Raw genomic sequence first — 20886 nt, forward strand, 5'->3', positions numbered from 1 at the left:
GACGGTGGTCTGCCGTTGCTTTCTCTGCCTCGCGTCGGCCATGGCCGCCATCACCACGGCTTCTTCTTCTAGCCACCGACCAACCTCGCGGCCTCTCCTTCTCGATCTCTTTCTCTTTCTCGCACTTTCGCTCTATCTCCCTCTCATGCTCTCTGTATTCAAAATTCAGAGGCAACACGTGAGGAAGCGAAGCTTCCTCTCCCATTTACACGCACACACAACCATATATATATATATGTGTGTGTGTGTGAATTAAATTACACATTAACCCCATTTAATCTTATTAATTCCACTTGAGGAATTTATTATTTACACTTGCGCCCTCCCAGCTCTTAATTAATTATCATCAGCCACTCCCAACTCGATTTCTTCGAAAATTAATATCCAGCTTTTACTCAAAAATACCGATTTCATCCCTGCACCTGCACGGGACCTTTATTCCACCCAAAAATGCTTGAGGGTTGCTTACTCACAAAACCGAACAACCCTTAGGGTCCCCTCAGCTTCCCGGGGGTTCCCTACAACCTTTCAATATTGGCACCCATTCGGGCTTATACATAATTTATTCCGAAAATTATTCCCGATTGAACTGCTTCCAGCGTCACTAGCCTCACCTCGAGATGCTCACCAATCTCATGACCTATTTCCTAGACATCTAAGTCCCGGGGCATTCCCTGTCATCATTTCAACAATTTTATTAATTAATTTCTCAAAACCGACCATTGGGCTTCTTGAACCACCCGAGGTCCTTTCAAAATAATCAAAAAATATTTATTTTTCAATACCATGAAATACGGGTATTACATTCCACCCCCTTAAAAGAATTTCGTCCTCGAAATTCACTTCACCTTACTCTTCTGCCCAAGACAACCACATTCTTGAGCCATTTCTCAAATTCCCTTACTCAAGATTTCCATAGCTCAATCATTACTCACCCTTCCCTCGAGCTATCCCCACCTCGAGGTTCCGCCTTAGCTTTTAGTCCTCCAACTCTCGAGGACATTCATCAACCGATGGCATTTTGGCCTGCTGCCAAATCGCACTATTGGTTGTTGGTCACGTCTACTGCAACGATGTCCATCACTTGATGGATTTCAACTACCTCAAAGCATTACTTCGTAGTCCACTTCCCATTTTCCACACCAAACCCAAAACCAACCCACGGTAATGCCCATCAAACTCGACAACATTGCATCACAGATCAGTCAACAATGATTTTACGCTGATCAAACACAGCAACGTCTTAGCACTGATTAATCACAACAATGTCACTTCTAATGCCCATCAGGCACTCTGACACCTATTCCACCGTGGCATTCCGACATCAATCACATACATCCATAGCTTGAGTCGATCCTCATGGTAACTTTTCATTACCTATCAACTATAACCATGCTCGCACTATATGGGAAGCAACCATTTGGCTCTTTTAGCCATACTCGACCATTCACCACATGGTCTGCTACTTTGACTAACCGACCTTCACCTATCGCCAACTTATGCATAACCCACATACTGATACACCATAGTGGGTAACTTCATGTTTCTACCAATAACGTGCACTACTCGAGTCCACGCCTCAAGCTTAACACAACACGTGCCATACCACTTCTTAAATTTCACAGGTTGTCTCAACCATCACGACCACAATCTTGGCTTAGCTTTTTCACTCATTACTTTGCCATTCATTGAATAGGTTACTAATCCCCGAGACATTCTGGTTTCTCCTGGATTCTTCTTATACCTTCCACTTCCATTGGAGTCACATCACGTGGTTGGCAACAAGGTTGGCTCTAATGCCATTATCGTCGGATAAGACGGCCTCTTGCCATCGCTAGTCACCACATCTAGTCGCCACTGCGACTCCAAAGCCACAGTGCCACTGACTGACTACTCTCACGACGCAGCACAACCATGGCCAACCGCTGCTTGTCGTTGCTGCTATCACCGGTAAGCGCTTTCGAACGCCACCGGCCACTCTCAACTGGTCACTGATCGGCTCCACTACCTGCTTTCTTTCACAACCCTTAGCCTTAACCACGAGGTTAATTTTCAACAGTTACCCACTCACCAGGGCATACCCCTAACTGTATCACACATAGCTATCGGGTGATCTCATTAGCACCGAAACCTCATTCATGGAGGCCAATCTCATTCTTATGAATTATTCATTTGAGCTTTCAATACCCATTGGTGAATCTCAAATTCGCCCTTAACATCCATCTAATCCACTCCATTAGATTTTGTTGAATTATCAGGCTCACAGCCAACACAACATTCCTCTAAGCACTACTCTAGCTGTAGAAATCCTCTCAAGCTTAACAGCTCGGCAGCCCCCCTATTAGCTCTGCAGCTCGGCCTTCTGCCAGCTCGACAGTATGGCCCTCCGTCAGCTCGGCAACATGACCATTAACCAGCTCGGCCTTCTGCTAGCTCGTCTACACACCTCTTGGTAGTTCGGCCTTTCGCTAGTTCATCTACACGCCCTCCAGATAGCTCTGCCTTCCGCCAGTTCGGTAACTCGACCTTTCACTAGCTTGGCCCTCCGCCAGCTCGGTAACATGGCCTCCATCAGCTAGACAGCTCGGCCTTCCGCTAATTAGGTAGCTCGCTAAGAAGCAACACTCAATCAAGCTCATCCCTGCTCCGACTAACCACCTTCAAAACTTCAAATCTTTTTCTCAAACCGATCGATCTGACTACCAGATCTCGCTGGACCCTCATATTAGTGGCATACACAGCAATCAACAAGGCCTTACGTTCACAATCCTCGAGCCTCACATTCCCAACATTGCCATTACATGTGCTTTCATTTGGAAATCGATCCTATGTCACAACTGGAAATCCATCCATTGCTACATGAGGATGCCTCCTCATTTTCACATCGACACATTCAGGATTAACACTCGACTATGCAACTGTGACCCTTCACAGATTCCTCAACCATGCCTTAGCCACATGTTCAGCCTATCACAACTCACATCCCGACTCACGTCATCGGTTTAGAGATCCATATACCTGAAACCCTCTCACATTCAGTATTCCAATCTCATAGTTGGCTTTCATCTCATAAGTCCCACCCTCCACGGCACTTACTTCACATGACATCCTGGGGTCACTTGCTAACTCTTCCAATTATCCCTATATTCCCACACCACATAGGGTCACATTGGGCCCATCACCCTAATTTACCATATCAACCACAATCAACTCTAGCCACAAATGCGCTAAGATCCTTTAACAAGGAGTATCATCACAAGACTTGCCATGATTCCATAAGTCCTCACTCAACATTGAACTTAGGCTTAGCCCGAAAGTAACCTATAGTTCGCTCCAGGTCTTTAGCGTCTAATCATCTCCACTACAGACATGGGTACTCTCCACAGAGGGTCGCGGTCCCTCATTATGAGCTAACCCAATAGCCACCGACCATCTACATCTGCATCAGTGGTCCCTAATATTAAACCAGTCACTGGTAGGCATCCCTGTAGCATTATTCCATGCTAGAGCCATTCCTCGTTCCTTGGGTTCCACTCTCTTTAGACATCTCGAGACACCACATGGTCTTAACATGAGATGAACCATTTCAACACCGCTTCACTACCACAAAGGACTTAACCCGTACTTGGGCCTTTATGCACTTCGCCCATCTTGGCCTCCATGCACTTACCCGACTCGCAAGTCTCAACTTCTGAACTAAGCTCGCCCTTCGACATTAAGCAACTAATCACCTCGATCCCCAGGACACTGCTATTGATCGAGCTACCCTAGCTCCTCGATCACCTTGACCTTCACGAAAATTATCAGTCCTACAAAACTTAGACCATCACCCGACACAATTCCTATAGTGCAACTCTAACTCTTCGGCATCTGATTGTCACTTACAATTCACTATGTTGCTCCGTCCATTGGCCACCCGCCTTAACCACGAGCTAATCCTCTAGTCCTCTACCACATGGTCCATAACACCAGTCCGTCACTACGAGCCTTGCACCCGTAGCATTAACGCTACATTAAGCCTCCACGAGCTACGATGATTCTACCACCATCTAACGAAAGCCATCTTACTTGGTTATCCTTGACTTGATAACCTCAGGCTCACCCCATGAGCCTTACTCCTCAAGACTTTGTATCTCTTACAACCTAAGAGCATCACAACAATCCAACTCTTACAGCCTCACGATCTTACCCCATAAGATCATACTTCATGGCTTGCAACCACAATCCGAAAGATCTAACTTTCTATATCAATGGATGCTGATCCATCACACACCACTTTGCCACCAGGCTCATCCCAAAGCTTGACTACTTCAGGTTCCGGCACCCACCGTCTAGAGCACATACTGTCACCCTCTAGGTGGATCGAGACCTCACGTCTCCCCTTGCATACCCACATATGCATTCAGTCACTACACCTAGCTCGGCCTTCCTACACGCCTTACTTGAGCTTTCCTGACTTTGGAATCACAACCTGGGGCCTCTACATCTCTCTACATGCCCCTGCCCACTCGGGCATCCGAAGTTGGCATTTCCTATGTGTGCATAGCCCATGGATATCCTGTTGCCACAACTCATCACCCTCAGCCCACATACCCATTCATACCCCTTATTGGGTGACCTCGTCTTCCCAACAAGGATCTCATGACCTTAGGCATCATCCCCGACCCTAAGCATCATGATGAGGGTCTATTCACCTCTCATCTCCTAACCTTAGGCATCCCACCAGACCCCAAGCGTCACCATGAGAGTTTTGATTGACCCTTCATCTGTCAATCACATGAATGGTTTGCTGGCCTTTCTCAATACGAATTTCTAATCCTTATAGCTTTCGCACGCATATTTACACATGCCTAACTCATACATTCCCAATCTGGATTACCCTGAATCCCAGCTCGACTCACTAGGGACTTTCCATCTCATACAAATGCCCGCTAGGGTCTACTTGCCACACACCTATCCTTTCCTCGGATAGACCTCGTTTCATAATGAAACCATCTAGGGTCCACTCATACCCTAAGTACATCCCCTCCGAGATCATCATAACAATACGATCACCTCGTACCACATGCATCTAATATGCATACTTCACACCCGACTCCTCTTAGAGTCCTTCCGAAGGCTACTTACATCATGCCTACCCTGGCCATGACATGCATATGCATTACATGCACACCCCACTCAAAGCCTCTCTGCAATTAACCTTACCCCCTTCTTGGGCTCGCCACCTAGCCTGCTGACGACTCATTTCCTTGAGCCTCAAGCTAACTTCCACTTCAGCTCACTCTATGTTAAACACCGAAGCCTTATCACACCACTCCTAAGTGAAAAGCTATATTCCCTTAATCATGCTTGGCCAATCCCCGCCATAGGGACTCTCCACTAATCCCCTCTAGGATTAGTTATGCCTCAAACTCTCCTTGCCCCTTCATGGCTCTTGTCATAACTCAACTTCGTGAATAATCGACTAGTGAATAATCGATCGGATTACTCACATGACAAACCAACAACTGAAGGGTTAGACTATGTTTCATCATGAAATGCCCTAGGTGGGGACTAGGTTTTATCCTTCCCTTCACTCCACTCGAGGGATCAGACCCAAACATAGACAAGAAAACACAGCAGAACGGAACTTGAAACCAGAGTGAGCTTCACCTTTCTTCAACTCGTCTCATAGCAAGCCAAAGGTGACCCAGGCACAAAGCTAGCATATCAAAAATCTGTTGAGTACTGGGGATTTATGGGAACATACCCTTTTGGTCATTACCTAATCCGAACCCAGCTCCACCAACTAAAGCCATAAACAACAAGCAATTTCACAAACACCTATCACTTTATGATAATTACAACAACTAAATACATCTAGTGCTCAACAACATATTCATTCACACACAAGGGTATATGTACATACCACCATATGAATACATTCAAGAGATAATAAAATACACAAACTCGGGCAACACCGCTAGTTGCCACAATAGTCTCCCGGCACCATCCCTGCTTGCATCTAGACTTGCATCATCTACAACATGATGTAAAACCTCATGAGTCATAAAGACTTAATAAGGGTGCAATACATAAGTAAATGAAGCATGAGAGAGCATGTAATGCAAAAACACAATGAAACATGGGTAGTCTTCCAAGCCCTCATAACCTCCATAGATTAAGGCACCGACCAACCCTTTCCACCACACTAGACCTCCATATGGCCATAGGTATACTATAACTGATATCATGCAAACGTTAACCACTACATGCAACTCATAAAGAAACACTTACAAAGGTAAGCAAAACAACCACCCTCGAGGTCATTCCTTACCTGTCTCGAAGCCTCTCCTGCCTCGGCATAAACTCCAGCCTAAAACTCAAGCTTCTCTAGGATCACTGCCTTCCCGATGGAACCTAGATGCAAACACACCAAAAACCAACTCCATTAACATTAGATATTAAACCAATGCCCTCAACTTCGCCATACGCCGCAAAACCACCCATCAACAAATTTCCTAACAACCCCGAGCAAGGATTTTATACACCTAACACTCATTTAACATTATCTCGCATAATGGATTAATTCAAAAGAAAATAACTCATTTACCCGAATCTAACCAAAGGAGAAAATCAGTTAAACGCCCACACTGGCGTTACCTCATTGGCCGCAAATCTTGCACCCAGATCTCTAATTTCAAGCCTCTGACATGCTTTTGACTATAATGATTTCAACCCCGAAATGATTTCCTGACTTTTTCCCAAACTTTTTGGAATTTTCTAGCATTATTTTCCATATTTTTCTCCATTTTCCATATTTTCTTTATTTCTTTTCTTTTATTTTCTATTTTTTATTTATTTATTTTTCTCTTTTCCTTCCTCTTCCTCCTTCCTTCCAGCGCATCTTCTTCCTCTACTTTACTCGGTCCAAACTTAGCTTCAACAACTCAAGCCACATATAAATCACGCAGACTCACAATCATCTATCACACTGGTGATTACAACAATTAGATACATCTATGCTCAACAACACATACATTTACTCACAAGGGTATACATACACAGCACCACATGGCCACATACAAGAGATAATAAAATACACAACTCGGGCAACACCGCTAGTTGCCACAACAGCTTCCCGGCGCCATCCCTGCTTGCATATGGACTTGCAGCATCTACACATGAGATGAAACCTCATGAGTCATAAAGACTTAGTAAGGGTGCAATGTATGTAAATATGAATATAACCATGTTTATGTATGCCGAATGCATGCAAATGAGGTTAGGCCCACACATTCTCACAACTTACCAAGGTTTGAGGCACTAACCTATCAACCTCCACAACACTAGTCCTCCATATGGCCACAAGTCCACTAGATCTCGCATCACGCAAGTGTTAACCACTACATGCAAATGCAACATAAAAACATTATCAAACACATTTACCAACTTGCAAGGCCACCTCCACATGGGGCCATCCCTTACTTGGCTCGAAGCCTCATCCCTGCCTTGGGCGAGAACGCCAACCCGAACTTCAAACTCTTCTAGGATCATCGCCTCCAAGACGAACCTAAAGGCAAACACACACAAACCCAACTCCATTAACATCCGGCATTAAACCAATGCCCTCAACTTCACCACACATCGCAAAACCACCCGACAACAAATCAACAAAAATAACACCAACCATGCCATAACTGGCCATCAACAACTTTCCAAACAACCTCGACATAGGGTTTAATCCAACAAATAATTATTCTACATTAACTCGCTTAATGCAAATAATTTGGGAAGGAAAATCTCGCCATTTGCGCCCAAAATCTCGCTCTCACACCTCCAGCACGTTCTTCAAGCCCATAATAATTTCCATAAATTCCTCCAATTTTTTGGGATTTTCTAGCTATTTTCCCCTTATTTTCTCATTTTCTTTTCATTTTTTTTTCTTTTATTTTATTTTCCTTTTTTCCCTATTTTCTTCTTCCTCATGCGTTCCTTCTTCTTCTCTCCTCCATGCGCGCATAGCGCCTAGACCAGCACCTCTAGCCGCCCGCTGCCTGGCTTGTACACTCGCTGCCGCTCGCAACACCGCCTCCGGCTGCCTTCGACTGCATCGCGGCCATCCTTGCTGGCTGCCACCGTCGCAGCAACACACGGCCGACAGCTCCCCTGCGCGCTGCAACCCGTGTCAGCCATGGCCGACCCCGAGCTCCTGGCCGCCACTTCCTCCGTGCGCCTCCGGCCACTGGCCATGCACCTCCGACTGTTGTGAGCCACGCTGGCTTAGCCATCTGCGCCACCAGCCCACTGCAACCAGCTTCCTCGCGCGCATCTCTGCGCACTGCAACTCCAGCACGCAAACCGCCATTGTTGCCGCTGGTTCAGCCTTTACTGGCCGTCGTTGCTACCTGCATCGCCCACGCCAGCCGTCATCATCGCGAGTTGCTCTGCCCTACATTGCCTTCAGCCACAGCAACCATGGCCTCTTCCATCGGATGCTGATGCTTCATCATTGGCCACGGCAGCCATTGATTGTGTAACATCCCGTTCGAGCGATAGGAAGATCCGAAACAACTTATCCTGATGAGCCTACACGAACTTCCCAGGGGGGTCACCCATCCCTGGATTATCCCAGGTTAAGCGTACGCTTAACTTGGGAGTTCTTTGCCAACATTCAGCCCAAAAGGTATCCAGCTGGTGTTGTTTCCTTTCTTACACTATTCTCGATATATACTAACTTCTCTGGGCTCTCGGGGTATTACATTCTCCCCCCCTTAAGCTCATGACGTCCCCGTTATGCGACCTTACAACTGGTCCCAGATCTCTCCCCCCTTGCATGGCCGATGTGGGATTCTCCTAAGGTGCCTACACGCACCCCCCATAAGGGCCTCACACCCCCCTCGGGACTCAGCCTCCTCGTTGAGGTTTGCCCCACCACCGCGCTCAAAGGCTCGAGGGTCGGCTCTGATACCAACTATAACGACTCGCTCCTACTTATGGGCGCCACCGGTAAATAATCAACCGGATTACTCACCCAACAAACCACAACTGAAGGGTTGGACTATGTTTCAACAGGAAATGCCCTAGGTGGGAACTAGGCTTCGTCCTTCCCTTCGCTCCACTCAGGAATCGGTCCCAACTCAAATAAGAAAAATCCAACGGACCAAGACCCGAAACCCGAGTGAGCTTCACCTCTCTTCAGCTCACCCCATAGCAAGCTAGAGGTGACCCAAGCATAAAGCTAGCATACAAACACTTCGCTGAGTATTGGGGATTTATGAGAACATACCTTGCTGATCTTGACTCGGTCCGAAACTTGGCTTAACCGACTATGCCACATTCAACAAGCAATCTCACAATCATCTATCCCATTGATGATTTACAACAATTAGATACATCTACGCTCAATAACACACACATTTACTCACAAGGGTATACATACACAACGCCCACCTGGCTACATACAAGCAATAATAAAATACATAACTGGGGCAACACAGCTAGTTGCCACAACGGCCTCCCGACGCCACCCCTGCTTGCATCCGGACTTGCATCATCTACACATGAGGTAAAACCTCATGAGTCATAAAGACTCAGTAAGGGTGCAATGCATGTAAATATGAATATAATCATGTTTATGTATGCCAAATGCATGCAAATGAGGCTAGGCTCACACATCCTCACAACCCACCAAGGTTTGAGGCATCAACCTATCAGCCCCACCACTAGTCCTCCTTATGGCCACAGGTCCACTAGAGCTTGCATCACACAAGATGTAACCACTACATGCTAATGTAACATAAAAACATTATCAAACACATTTACCAACTTGCAAGGTGATGTGTGATTTTATGCACAATTAATTCGGGCAAGTGTACTCTAGTCAAATTTGCATATAGTGATGAAAAGATGTCGATCCCACGAGGACTAGATCACAATACCAAAACGATTTTAAATTAACCTAAGTTGAACCAATTAATTAATCAATGAATCAAAATGAAAATAAATGGAAAACTAGATTCTTTGTGAGAAAAATTAATTAATAAATGCACTAGGGTTTAGATTTCATTTAATCTAGGTTATGGAATTATCTATTCAATCCAATTCAAAACCACAAATACATTTATAGTATTTTATAATTATTTGCATGTGATGGTGGATTTCCCTCAATTAATTAATAAGCTTTCTCAAGTCATATTAATCCTTTATTAATTCAATTTCACTGTCAGATTTCTGAGCAGATATCAATGAAATAAATAAGTATTAAGTTCTTTGGAAACCTCTAATCTCGGAAGGGGATTTGACTCACTAAGCTTCCTCGATTCCCACACATGAGCTAATCATCTTTCGATCTCATAGTCAAACACGTGATTTATATTGCCTACGATCTAATTTATAACAATTTTTTAGTCAATCATGCATAAATCATTAAATCATTAAAAGGTGGCCAATCTTTTAAAGCATTAAACACAACAATATAAATTCCTCATGCAAATAATAATCGGGTTTTGAATCGAACCAAACAAATACTCACATAATTCCAGAATTAAAATCCATCCAAACCCTAGCTAAAATAAATTAACTAGACATTATTAACATAAAAATAAAAACAGAAATTAAATGAATGAAACAGAGAGGCTCCCTGTCCCAGATCTGAAACAGATCTGGGCGCGGCTGCTGGCTCCAATTTTTGTATTGTTCGCGACTTCAATTTCCTCTTTTGTGTCCACTACTTCTCTTCTTCAATCTCACTGTGTGCGGCTTCCCAATTGCTTCGTTGTGCGCCGTTCCAAGCCTCTTCTGTTTTAATCTCCAATTCCTTTCAATCGTGTGCGCGGCTCCCAGCCTCCTCACCTTTTATTCCATGTTCACATATTAATATATATATATATATATGCATGACATGGGCCGCCCTAGCCAAGCCCAATTCAAGCCACTTCTTTTGATTTGTTTAATAATATATATATATATATATAAAAATATAAATATGCACATGGCATTCACGCTACTGCCAATTACTATATATATATATATAAAATAGTTAGGTTATTATAATATTATATATAAATAATATAAGATAAAATATAATATATATGAAATAATATATATAATATTTAATATACTATTAAATATAATAACTTTAATTATATTATAATATTAGTTATTTAAAATATTTATTTATTTTTTTAATTTATAATATTAATTATAAAATTAACTTTATAATATATATTTTTTTTTCTTTTTACGCCCAAATCTTCGAATTTATTTCCTTTGTTGGATTCCTACAAAACAAGAATAAAACAATGTAAAATTCATATAAACACACATTTATGTAGGAAAAATAGTACAAGGTTAAGATAAAAAATAAATAAAATTATGTATATAATTAAGTCCTATCAAATACCCCCACACTTAACCTTTTGCTTGTCCTCAAGCAAAGTAGAGAAGAAATACAAAATAAACATTTTATTTTCATGCTAGGCCAAAATCAAGAATTCCAATAACATATCAACGCATAATTAATCACAAAATTGGTTACCATACATATTATCATATCAACTCTAAATCCAAAAGTATTAATTGAAAGAATTAGTCATACAAAATCATCACTTTTGATGCCATGCATACTTCAAAATTAATTTATGAAATCTTGTAACTAACACAATTGAATCATGCAATAGCCTTCTTGCAATCACTTCTCTCCACTACTACAAACATAAGGAGTAATAGGGATGATTTTTTTTTTTTTTTTGAATCAATCTTTTCTAAGCATTACTTGGCTTTTGACGCGAATGTCGACATTTTGTGATGAAGACACCCGGTTATTCTCCTAAATAATTGCTTAGAATGCATTTGCATACTCATATTTTGAACTACCGTTTGACGTGAAGGATGATGCAGGAGCATACTGTCAACCCCCAGTTACTACTAAGTAGCTCAAAACATAGGAGTAGATAAATAGCAATAACATTTTTTTTTCTTTTTTTATTTTTTTTGCTTTTTTTTTTTTTTCATCCCATTTTACTTCAACTCTGTTTAGGCCTAGTTTCAAGAAATAATCACAATATTATTCTCACATAATCAATCATGCATAATCACAAAATCCCATGAATTTTGTCAAGAAGCATATATTTCAACCATCATGATAATCCAGCATAGTCAATTCCTTTTCCTTAACACTGTTACATCTAGAATCAATAATCAAATAGAACAGTTCCCAATTTTGAATTAACTATGCATTGAACCAAAGTTAATATAGGAAACATGAAATCGGCCTAAACATGAAAATAAAACATTTTTTTTTCAAGAAAATCATCATTTATGCACATTATATATTTCTTCTTTCTTTTTCTTTTTCTTTCAAAAAAATTGAGAATTATTGAATTTCCCTTTTCATGAGCAGGAACAAATTTTAAATGCCAAGAACAAGGTCGTGGGCGTGGTCCATTTTAAAAAAAAGAAAAAATGTTGTCCATCCAAAAGAGACAAGTTGTTGCCTTTGGATGTTCCTTCTTTTTCTTCAAAAGCCAAGCCACCAAGTCATGAAAAGGAAAAGTTGATAAGGGTGTTGAGGGAGCAAAAGAAAGGAATTGGATTGAGAGTTGTTAGCATTCAAGGAATAAGTCCATCAATTGGCACGAACAAAGTTTTAATGGAAGAAGGATTCAAGCCTCCGTGAAGATGGAAACTTAGTCAAGCTAATGACTATAAAGAAGCGCTTGATGGGAGGCAACCCATTCGAAATATTATTTATTTTTTTTTCTTTTTATTTTTCTTAATTTTTAGAATATTCTTGGATTGATTTCTTATTTCAATTTTTTTTTTCTTCTTTGTAGGACTTGTTGAATCCAAAAATCCAGCCCATCTTCTTCAAAAGAATAAGGCCAACAATCTTCAAGCATTTCAAGAAGGTCTACATCAGGGGAGTATTGCTTTTCTTTTCTTTTTTTCTTATTTTTAAACATTGGGGACAATGTTTAATTTAAGTGTGGGGGTGGGAAATTCAATAATTCTCAATTGATGGTCTGGCTTTCGAAGAAGAGGAAGAGGAAACATCCAAAGGTAGCAATTTGTGTCTTTTGGATGGATTGAATTTTTGCTTTTCTCCCAAATAGCCCACAGCCTCCTTGTGTTGTTCATCTAAAATTTGATCCTTCACATCAAAAGAGTTAGCAATGCAATTTTCTATAGGCTCATCTAATCTCTCTACCAAATCATCAATGCCATCTATCCTAAAGACTTTTTTTTCATTGTCATTAGAACATTTCGTAGCCTTAAACACATTGAAAATAACTATCTCATCATAAATTCTAAGGCTAAGTGTTCCTTGCTGGACATCAATCAAAGCCCTCCCTGTGGCAAGAAAAGGTCTCCCTAAAATTAGGGGCATATCATAATCTTCTTCCATATCCATAACAATGAAATCAACAGGAAAAATAAATTTATCTACTTTTACCAAAACATCTTCCACTACTCCCCTTGGATATTTGATACTTCTATCAGCCAATTGAAGAGAAACAGTGGTGGGTGTTGGTTCTTTTAATCCAAGTTTCCTGAAAATAGAAAAGGGCATCAAATTAATACTTGCACCGAGGTCACATAAAGCCTTATCAAAATTAATTCCACCAATAGTGCAAGGAATAGAAAAGCTCCTTGGATCCTTAAGTTTTGGAGGCAATTTATTTTGTAGAATTGCAGAACATTCTTCATTAAGTTTCACCATCTCAAATTCCTCCAACTTTCTTTTGTTTGCAATTATGTCTTTCAAAAATTTGGCATAACTTGGCATCTGTGATATAGCATCAAGAAGAGGGATGTTAATATGCAATTTTTTAAACACCTCTAAAAATTTAGCAAATTGTTTATCCAAGTTAGCCTTCAAAAATCTTTTAGGAAAAGGAAGAGGAGGTTTGTAAGATTTTAAATTAAGTGAAGAAGAACTCCCTTTTTTCTCTGTTGATAAATCATGATCCTCTTCTTTGGCTTCCAGCTCTTGGTTTTCTTTCTCTTTTGTACGCTCTTCATCTTTTTCTTTACTTTCAAGTTCTTTTCCACTTCGCAAAGTGATGGCTTTTACATGCTCCCTTGGATTCTTCTCAATATTGCTAGGCAAGCCTCCTTGTGGTCTTTCTGAAATTGCTTGGGCAAGTTGTCCAATTTGAGTTTCCAAGCTTTGCATTCTTGCTTCTGTACTATTGATAAATTTTGCCATTATATCTTCCAAATTTGGCTTCTTCTCCTGTGGAATTTGATGTTGTTGTTGTTGAAAGCCGGGGGGCACTCTTTGTTGATTATTACTCCAAGAAAGATTAGGATGGCTCCTCCATCCTGGATTGTAAGTGTTGAAGTAGGGATTAAAATTTGACCTGTTGCCACCATAGGAAATAAAATTAGCTTGTTCAGAAGAACCAGAAGAAAAAGGATTTCCTACTTGACAATCTACACTAGCATGACCCCCTCATCCACAAAGCTCACAAGAAAGAAAATGGGGGGAAGAAGAAGAAGAAGCATTCATAGCTGAAACCCCTAAATTACCCAAATTCTTATTTAATTCAGCAATTTGAACAGATAAAGCAGTGATAGAATCAACATTATAAATTCCAACTCCCTTTTTATTTGCTCTTTCATTGTCCCATTGATAACTATTGGCTGCCATCTCTTCCAAAAGTTCATATGCTTCCTCGGGAGTTTTCCTCATAAGGGTACCACCTGCAGTTGCATCTAACATCGAACGAGAAGATTGATTAATGCCACTATAAAAAGTTTGCACTTGCATCCAAACAGGTAGACCATGGTGAGGACATTTCTAAGCATTTCTTTAAATCTCTCCCATGACTCATATAAGGATTCATTACCAAATTGTGAAAAAGTTGTTATGTCATTCCTTAATTTAGCCGTTTTAGAAGGTGGAAAATATTTAGACAAAAACTTTTGTGCTAAATCATTCCATGTAGTAATAGAACCTGCTGGAAGAGAATTAAGCCATTCTTTTGCTATATCTTTCAAGGAAAAGGGAAACAACCTAAGTCGAACTGCATCCTCACTAACTCCATTATGCCTAAAAGTATCACATATTTCAAGAAAATTAGCAATATGAGAGTTAGGATCATCATTAGGGCCAGAAAATTGTACACTCATCTGGATCATTTGAATAATTGCAGGCTTGATCTCGAAGTTGTTTGCTTGCACATTGGGCCTCCTAATGCTTGATGTAGTGCCATCCAGAGTAGGTGTAGTATCTGAGCTCAACGTCCTTAGATTAGTTTGGGTTGCTTGTTCTTGCTCCATCTTGTTCTTTTTTTTCTCCTTCTTTTGCTTTTTCAAAGTTTTTTCAATTTCTTGATCAATGGGTATCAGTTCTCCATCACTACTCCGTGTCATGCACCATGAAACCTACAAAGAAAAAGAAAAATACTAAAAATAAAAAAAATTAAAAATAAAATTTCTAAAAGATGAAAAATAAATAAATAATAAAATAAATAATTAAATTAAATTAAAATTGCAAAACCTAAAAGAAAAAAAAAATGTTCAATCTAAGGCTAACTTATGTAGTTTTGATATGCAATAAACTAGTCCCCGGCAACGGCGCCAAAAACTTGATGTGTGATTTTATGCACAATTAATTCGGGCAAGTGTACTCTAGTCAAATTTGCATATAGTGATGAAAAGATGTCGATCCCACGAGGACTAGATCACAATACCAAAACGATTTTAAATTAACCTAAGTTGAACCAATTAATTAATCAATGAATCAAAATGAAAATAAATGGAAAACTAGATTCTTTGTGAGAAAAATTAATTAATAAATGCACTAGGGTTTAGATTTCATTTAATCTAGGTTATGGAATTATCTATTCAATCCGATTCAAAACCACAAATACATTTACAGTATTTTATAATTATTTGCATGTGATGGTGGATTTCCCTCAATTAATTAATAAGCTTTCTCAAGTCATATTAATCCTTTATTAATTCAATTTCACTGTTAGATTTCCGAGCAGATATCAATGAAATAAATAAGCATTAAGTTCTTTGGAAACCTCTAATCTCAGAAGGGGATTTGACTCACTAAGCTTCCTCGATTCCCACACATGAGCTAATCATCTTTCGATCTCATAGTCAAACACATGATTTATATTGCCCACGGATCTAATTTATAACAATCTTTTAGTCAATCATGCATAAATCATTAAATCATTAAAAGGTGGCCAATCTTTTAAAGCATTAAACACAACAATATAAATTCTTCATGTAAATAATAATCGGGTTTTGAATCGAACCAAACAAATACTCACATAATTCCAGAATTAAAATCCATCCAAACCCTAGCTAAAATAAATTAACTAGACATTATTAACATAAAAATAAAAACAGAAATTAAATGAATGAAACAGAGAGGCTCCCTGTCCTAGATCTGAAACAGATCTGGGCGCGGCTGCTGGCTCCAATCTTTGTATTGTTCGCGACTTCAATTTCCTCTTTTGTGTCCACTACTTCTCTTCTTCAATCTCACTGTGTGCGGCTTCCCAATTGCTTCGTTGTGCGCCGTTCCAAGCCTCTTCTATTTTAATCTCCAATTCCTTTCAATCGTGCGCGGCTCCTAGCCTCCTCACCTTTTATTCCATGTTCACATATTAATATATATATATATATATGCATGACATGGCCGCCCTAGCCAAGCCCAATTCAATCCACTTCTTTTAATTTGTTTAATAATATATATATATATATAAATATAAATATGCACATGGCATTCACGCCACTGCCAATTACTATATATATATATAGTTAGGTTATTATAATATTATATATAAATAATATAAGATAAAATATAATATATATAAAATAATATATATAATATTTAATATACTATTAAATATAATAACTTTAATTATATTATAATATTAGTTATTTAAAATATTTATTTATTTTTTTAATTTATAATATTAATTATAAAATTAACTTTATAATATATATATATATTTTTTCTTTTTATGCCCAAATCTTCGAATTTATTTCTTTTGTTGGATTCCTACAAAACAAGAATAAAACAATGTAAAATTCATTTAAACACACATTTATGTAGGAAAAATAGCACAAGGTTGAGATAAAAAAATAAATAAAATTATGTATACAATTAAGCCCTATCACAAGGCCACCTCCACATGGGACTGTCCCTTACCTGGTTCGAAACCTCATCTCTGCCTCGGCACTAATTTCAGCCCGAACTCCGAACTCTTTTAGGATCACCTCCTCCGCAGTCGAACCTAGATATAAATACACACAAACCCAACTCCATTAACATCCGGCATTAAACCAATGCCCACAACTTCGCCACATATCACCAAAATCGTCCATCAACAAAATTTCAAATAACCTCAACACAGGGTTTAATCTAGCGAATAATTATTACTCTCTGAATAAATTAATTCAAAGAAAATAATTCATTTACCTCAATCAATTTGGAAACGAAAATCGGCCAATCGCCCATACCGGCATTGCCTCATTGACTGCTATCTCAAGTCCAAAATCCCATTCTCGAGCTTCCAGTATGCTCCACGAGCCTCGAAATAATTTTCAGAACTTTTCTAGATTTTTTCTGAAATTTTCTCCTATTTTCCCTCATTTTTCAGAATTTTCCATATTTTCTATTTTCTTTTCTTTTTTTTTCTTTTTTTCTTTTCCTTCTTCTTCCTTGGTCTTCTCCCGCGCGGCTACTGTTCATTCATCTTCTTCCTCGCGCGGCCCACCTGCGCGCTCCTCTCGCTGTCCACCATTTGGCCTTCCAACGCCTTCGCCAACCCCCAACGGTCACCACCACCAGCAGCCGCGCCCCCCTCCGGCCATCGGCATAGCCATGAGCAGCCCCCCGCGACCTCAGTCCCACGCACGCGCAGCATTTCCAATAGCCATGGCTGCCGCAACCAGCTTTTTCATTGCCTCCGACTGGCGTCGCCGCCGCTTCCTCCACCGTTGCAACCAACCACGGTCGCTTCCAGCTTCGTCTAGTCTCCCCTGTTGTTGCCTTCCCCTACAATGCGTCGGCCATGGCAGCCTCCGCTGCTGGCCGTTGCAACTAGCCGCCATCGCGGCCTTTGATGCTGCATTTGCCATCGCCGGCTTCCTCTGTTGCTTCTGGTCATCACGGCCGCCACAAGCTGCCTCCTCTCGAGCCATCGCTGCCATCAGCCCCTCCTCAAGCTGCAGCACCGCGGACATGGCAGCAGCCTTTAACTGCTGTCGCATCTCTCTCTCGGTCTCTCCGTCCCTCTCTCGAGAGCTCTCTCTCTCTTCGGTCTCGGCCATTACTCCCTCTCTCGATCGCGAGCCCTATCTCTCGATCTATCTTTCTCTGTTTCTCATCTCCTGATTTGGATTTCAAATTTTGAAATGGGTGGCAGCTCTCACGCACCAGCATATATATATATATACACTTAAAATTACTTATTAATCCCTCCAAATTTTCCATAATCACAATTAAGGAAATTTAATTACACTTGGAATTTTTAATAATAACACTTTGACCCTCCAAGGCTTAATTAAATTACTCTTAGGCCACCCCAAATCTCGATTTATTCGAAATTAATGACCGACCGCTTCTCGGGAATACCGACCTCGTCCCTACGCCTGCACGGGACCTTTATTCGACCCGAAAACACTTAAGGGTTGTCTTACTCAGAAAACCGAACCACCCCTAGGGTCCCCTCTGACTATTCGGTATTGCCACCCACTCGAGCTTATACAGAATTTATTCTGAAAATTCTTCCCGGTCGGACCGCTGTCAGCCTCCTTAATCTCATCTCGAGACGCTCACCAACCTCTTGCTCTCTTCCCTGGACATCCAAGTCCTGAGGCACTCCCAACCGTCAATTCGAAAATTCTTAATAATTAATTACTCAAAACCGACTCTTGGGTTTCCCGAACCACCCGAGATCCTTTCAAAATAATCAAAAATTATTTATTTTCAACACCATGTAATACCGGGTATTACAGATTGGCCCTCTCTCACAATCTCACTCTCTCGAAATCTCTCTCTCGCACAATATCTTGGCCTGACTCCCTCTCTCGGCAATGCTCTCTCCCTCGCAATCTCTCACGAGCTCTCACTTCCCCCGCTCTCTGGTTTGACCATTTCAAATGGCAGATATAACACTAGGAAGCTTCCTTGAAGCTTCCTCACATATTCACGCCATATATATATATACTAATTACATATAAACCCTCCAAAAATCTCAAAATTCCACTTAAGCAATTAATAATTGCACTTGAGGATTTTTATAATAACACTTGGGCCCTCTCAAGGCTTAAATTAATTATAATTAAGCCACTCCCAACTCGATTTCTTTGAAAATTAATATTCGACTTTTACTCAAAAATACCGTATTCGTCCCTACGCCTACACGGGACTTTTATTCCACCCAAAAACACCTAAGGGTTGCCTTATTCGCAAAATCGGACCACCCCTAGGATCCCCTTAGCTTCCCAAAGGTCCCCTACGACCATTCGGTATTGGCACCTACTTAGACTTATACTGAGTTTATTCCGAAAATTATTCCCAATCGGACTGCTTCTAACGTCATAAACCTCGCCTCGAGACGCTCATCAATCTCTTGCCCTGTTCCCTGGACATCCAAGTCCGCCAATTCGACAAATTTCATTAATTAATTACTCAAAATTGACTCTTGGGCTTCCCAGACCACCCGAGATCCTGACAAAATAATCGAAAATTATTTATTTTCAATACATGTAATACCGGGTATTACATTCCACCCCCCTTAAAGAATTTCATCCTCGAAATTCACTTTACCATACTTTCTTGCCCAAGATAATTATATTCTCCGGCTACATGCCAAATTCCCATGCTCGAGAATCTCATAGACTATCCATTTCTCATCCTTTACCTTGGGTTATTCCCACCTCAAGGCTTCACTTAGGTATTTTGTCCTCCGCCTCTCGAGGACATTCACCAACCGAATACCGTTTTGGCCTCCAGACAAATCGCACCACTGGTCGCTGGTCATGCTTACTGCAACGATATCCATCTCCTAATGGATTTTCTCTGCTGCGAAACATCGTTTTGCAGTCCACTTCCCATTTTCCTATCAATCAAAATGAACTCTCGCTAATATTGCATCACTAATCAGTCTACCACGATTTTACGCCAATCACACATGGCCATGATTTTACGCTGGTCCAACCAGCAACGTCTTAGCACTGATCATCAGCCGCAATGTCTCTTCTAGTGCCCACAAGACACTCTAACACCCATTCATCATGGCATACCACCATTTATTACAAGCATGCATGGTTTGAGTCGATCCTCGTGGCAACTTCTCGTTACCGATCAACTTACCATGCTAGCACTACCTGGGAAGTAACCATTTGGCCCACCTAGCCAACTTCGACCATTTCATGAATGGTCTACTACCTTGACCGGCCGACCCTCATTTATCGATATGATTATGCATACTCGACATACCCAACACCATGCCAGGTAATTACACATTTCAACCATACGTGCACTACCCGAGTCCACCTTGAGCTTGGCGATGCACGCACCATTACAATCTCACCTCGAGCTTAACCATGCTCGGGCCACAACTTTCTTCCAACCAGGAGTTTCTTGCATAAGCACACAGACTCCACTGGCCTTCCTTTTTGGCTGATACTGCACGCTAGTAGGGGTCTCATACCCATACCAGGGAACTCTTCATTAAGCAACCCCTTCAATACATCACCCAATTTAGCTTTCACAATCATCCCCATGCTAGGCCTTACTTTGGCTATTAAACCCTATCGCAAGTCAAGGATCCTACCATTGCTCTTAAGGTCGCAGAACCATTAATCGGCCCTCGTCAGCACCCATGGTGCGTGGCACAAGTGATTGGCTTATTACCATCTGCACAA

At 40.9% G+C, this 20886-nt stretch overlaps 1 protein-coding gene and 1 non-coding gene across 2 annotated transcripts; one reads left to right on the plus strand and one right to left on the minus strand.

Moving 5' to 3' along the window:
* Nucleotides 1-11232: 11232 nt before the first annotated feature.
* Nucleotides 11233-16028, minus strand: LOC127811718 (uncharacterized). The gene is made up of 2 exons (XM_052351860.1): nucleotides 13436-16028; nucleotides 11233-13332 (listed from the first exon to the last, which is right to left on the minus strand). The coding sequence occupies exons 1-2, from the start codon at nucleotides 14189-14191 to the stop codon at nucleotides 13321-13323; spliced, it is 768 nt and encodes a 255-aa protein (XP_052207820.1). The 5' UTR covers nucleotides 14192-16028; the 3' UTR covers nucleotides 11233-13320.
* On the plus strand, nucleotides 14766-14871 carry LOC127812379 (small nucleolar RNA R71). The gene has a single exon (XR_008025883.1). It is a non-coding gene; the product is annotated as a small nucleolar RNA R71 (small nucleolar RNA).
* Nucleotides 16029-20886: the final 4858 nt, after the last annotated feature.

This window comes from Diospyros lotus, chromosome 10 (assembly GCF_014633365.1).
Source record: "Diospyros lotus cultivar Yz01 chromosome 10, ASM1463336v1, whole genome shotgun sequence".
NCBI lineage: Eukaryota > Viridiplantae > Streptophyta > Magnoliopsida > Ericales > Ebenaceae > Diospyros > Diospyros lotus.

What these genes read in the sequence shown, in the direction of transcription:
- LOC127811718 (XM_052351860.1), bottom strand. Translation starts at nt 14,191, where the DNA reads ATGGCAAAATTTATCAATAGTACAGAAGCAAGAATGCAAAGCTTGGAA.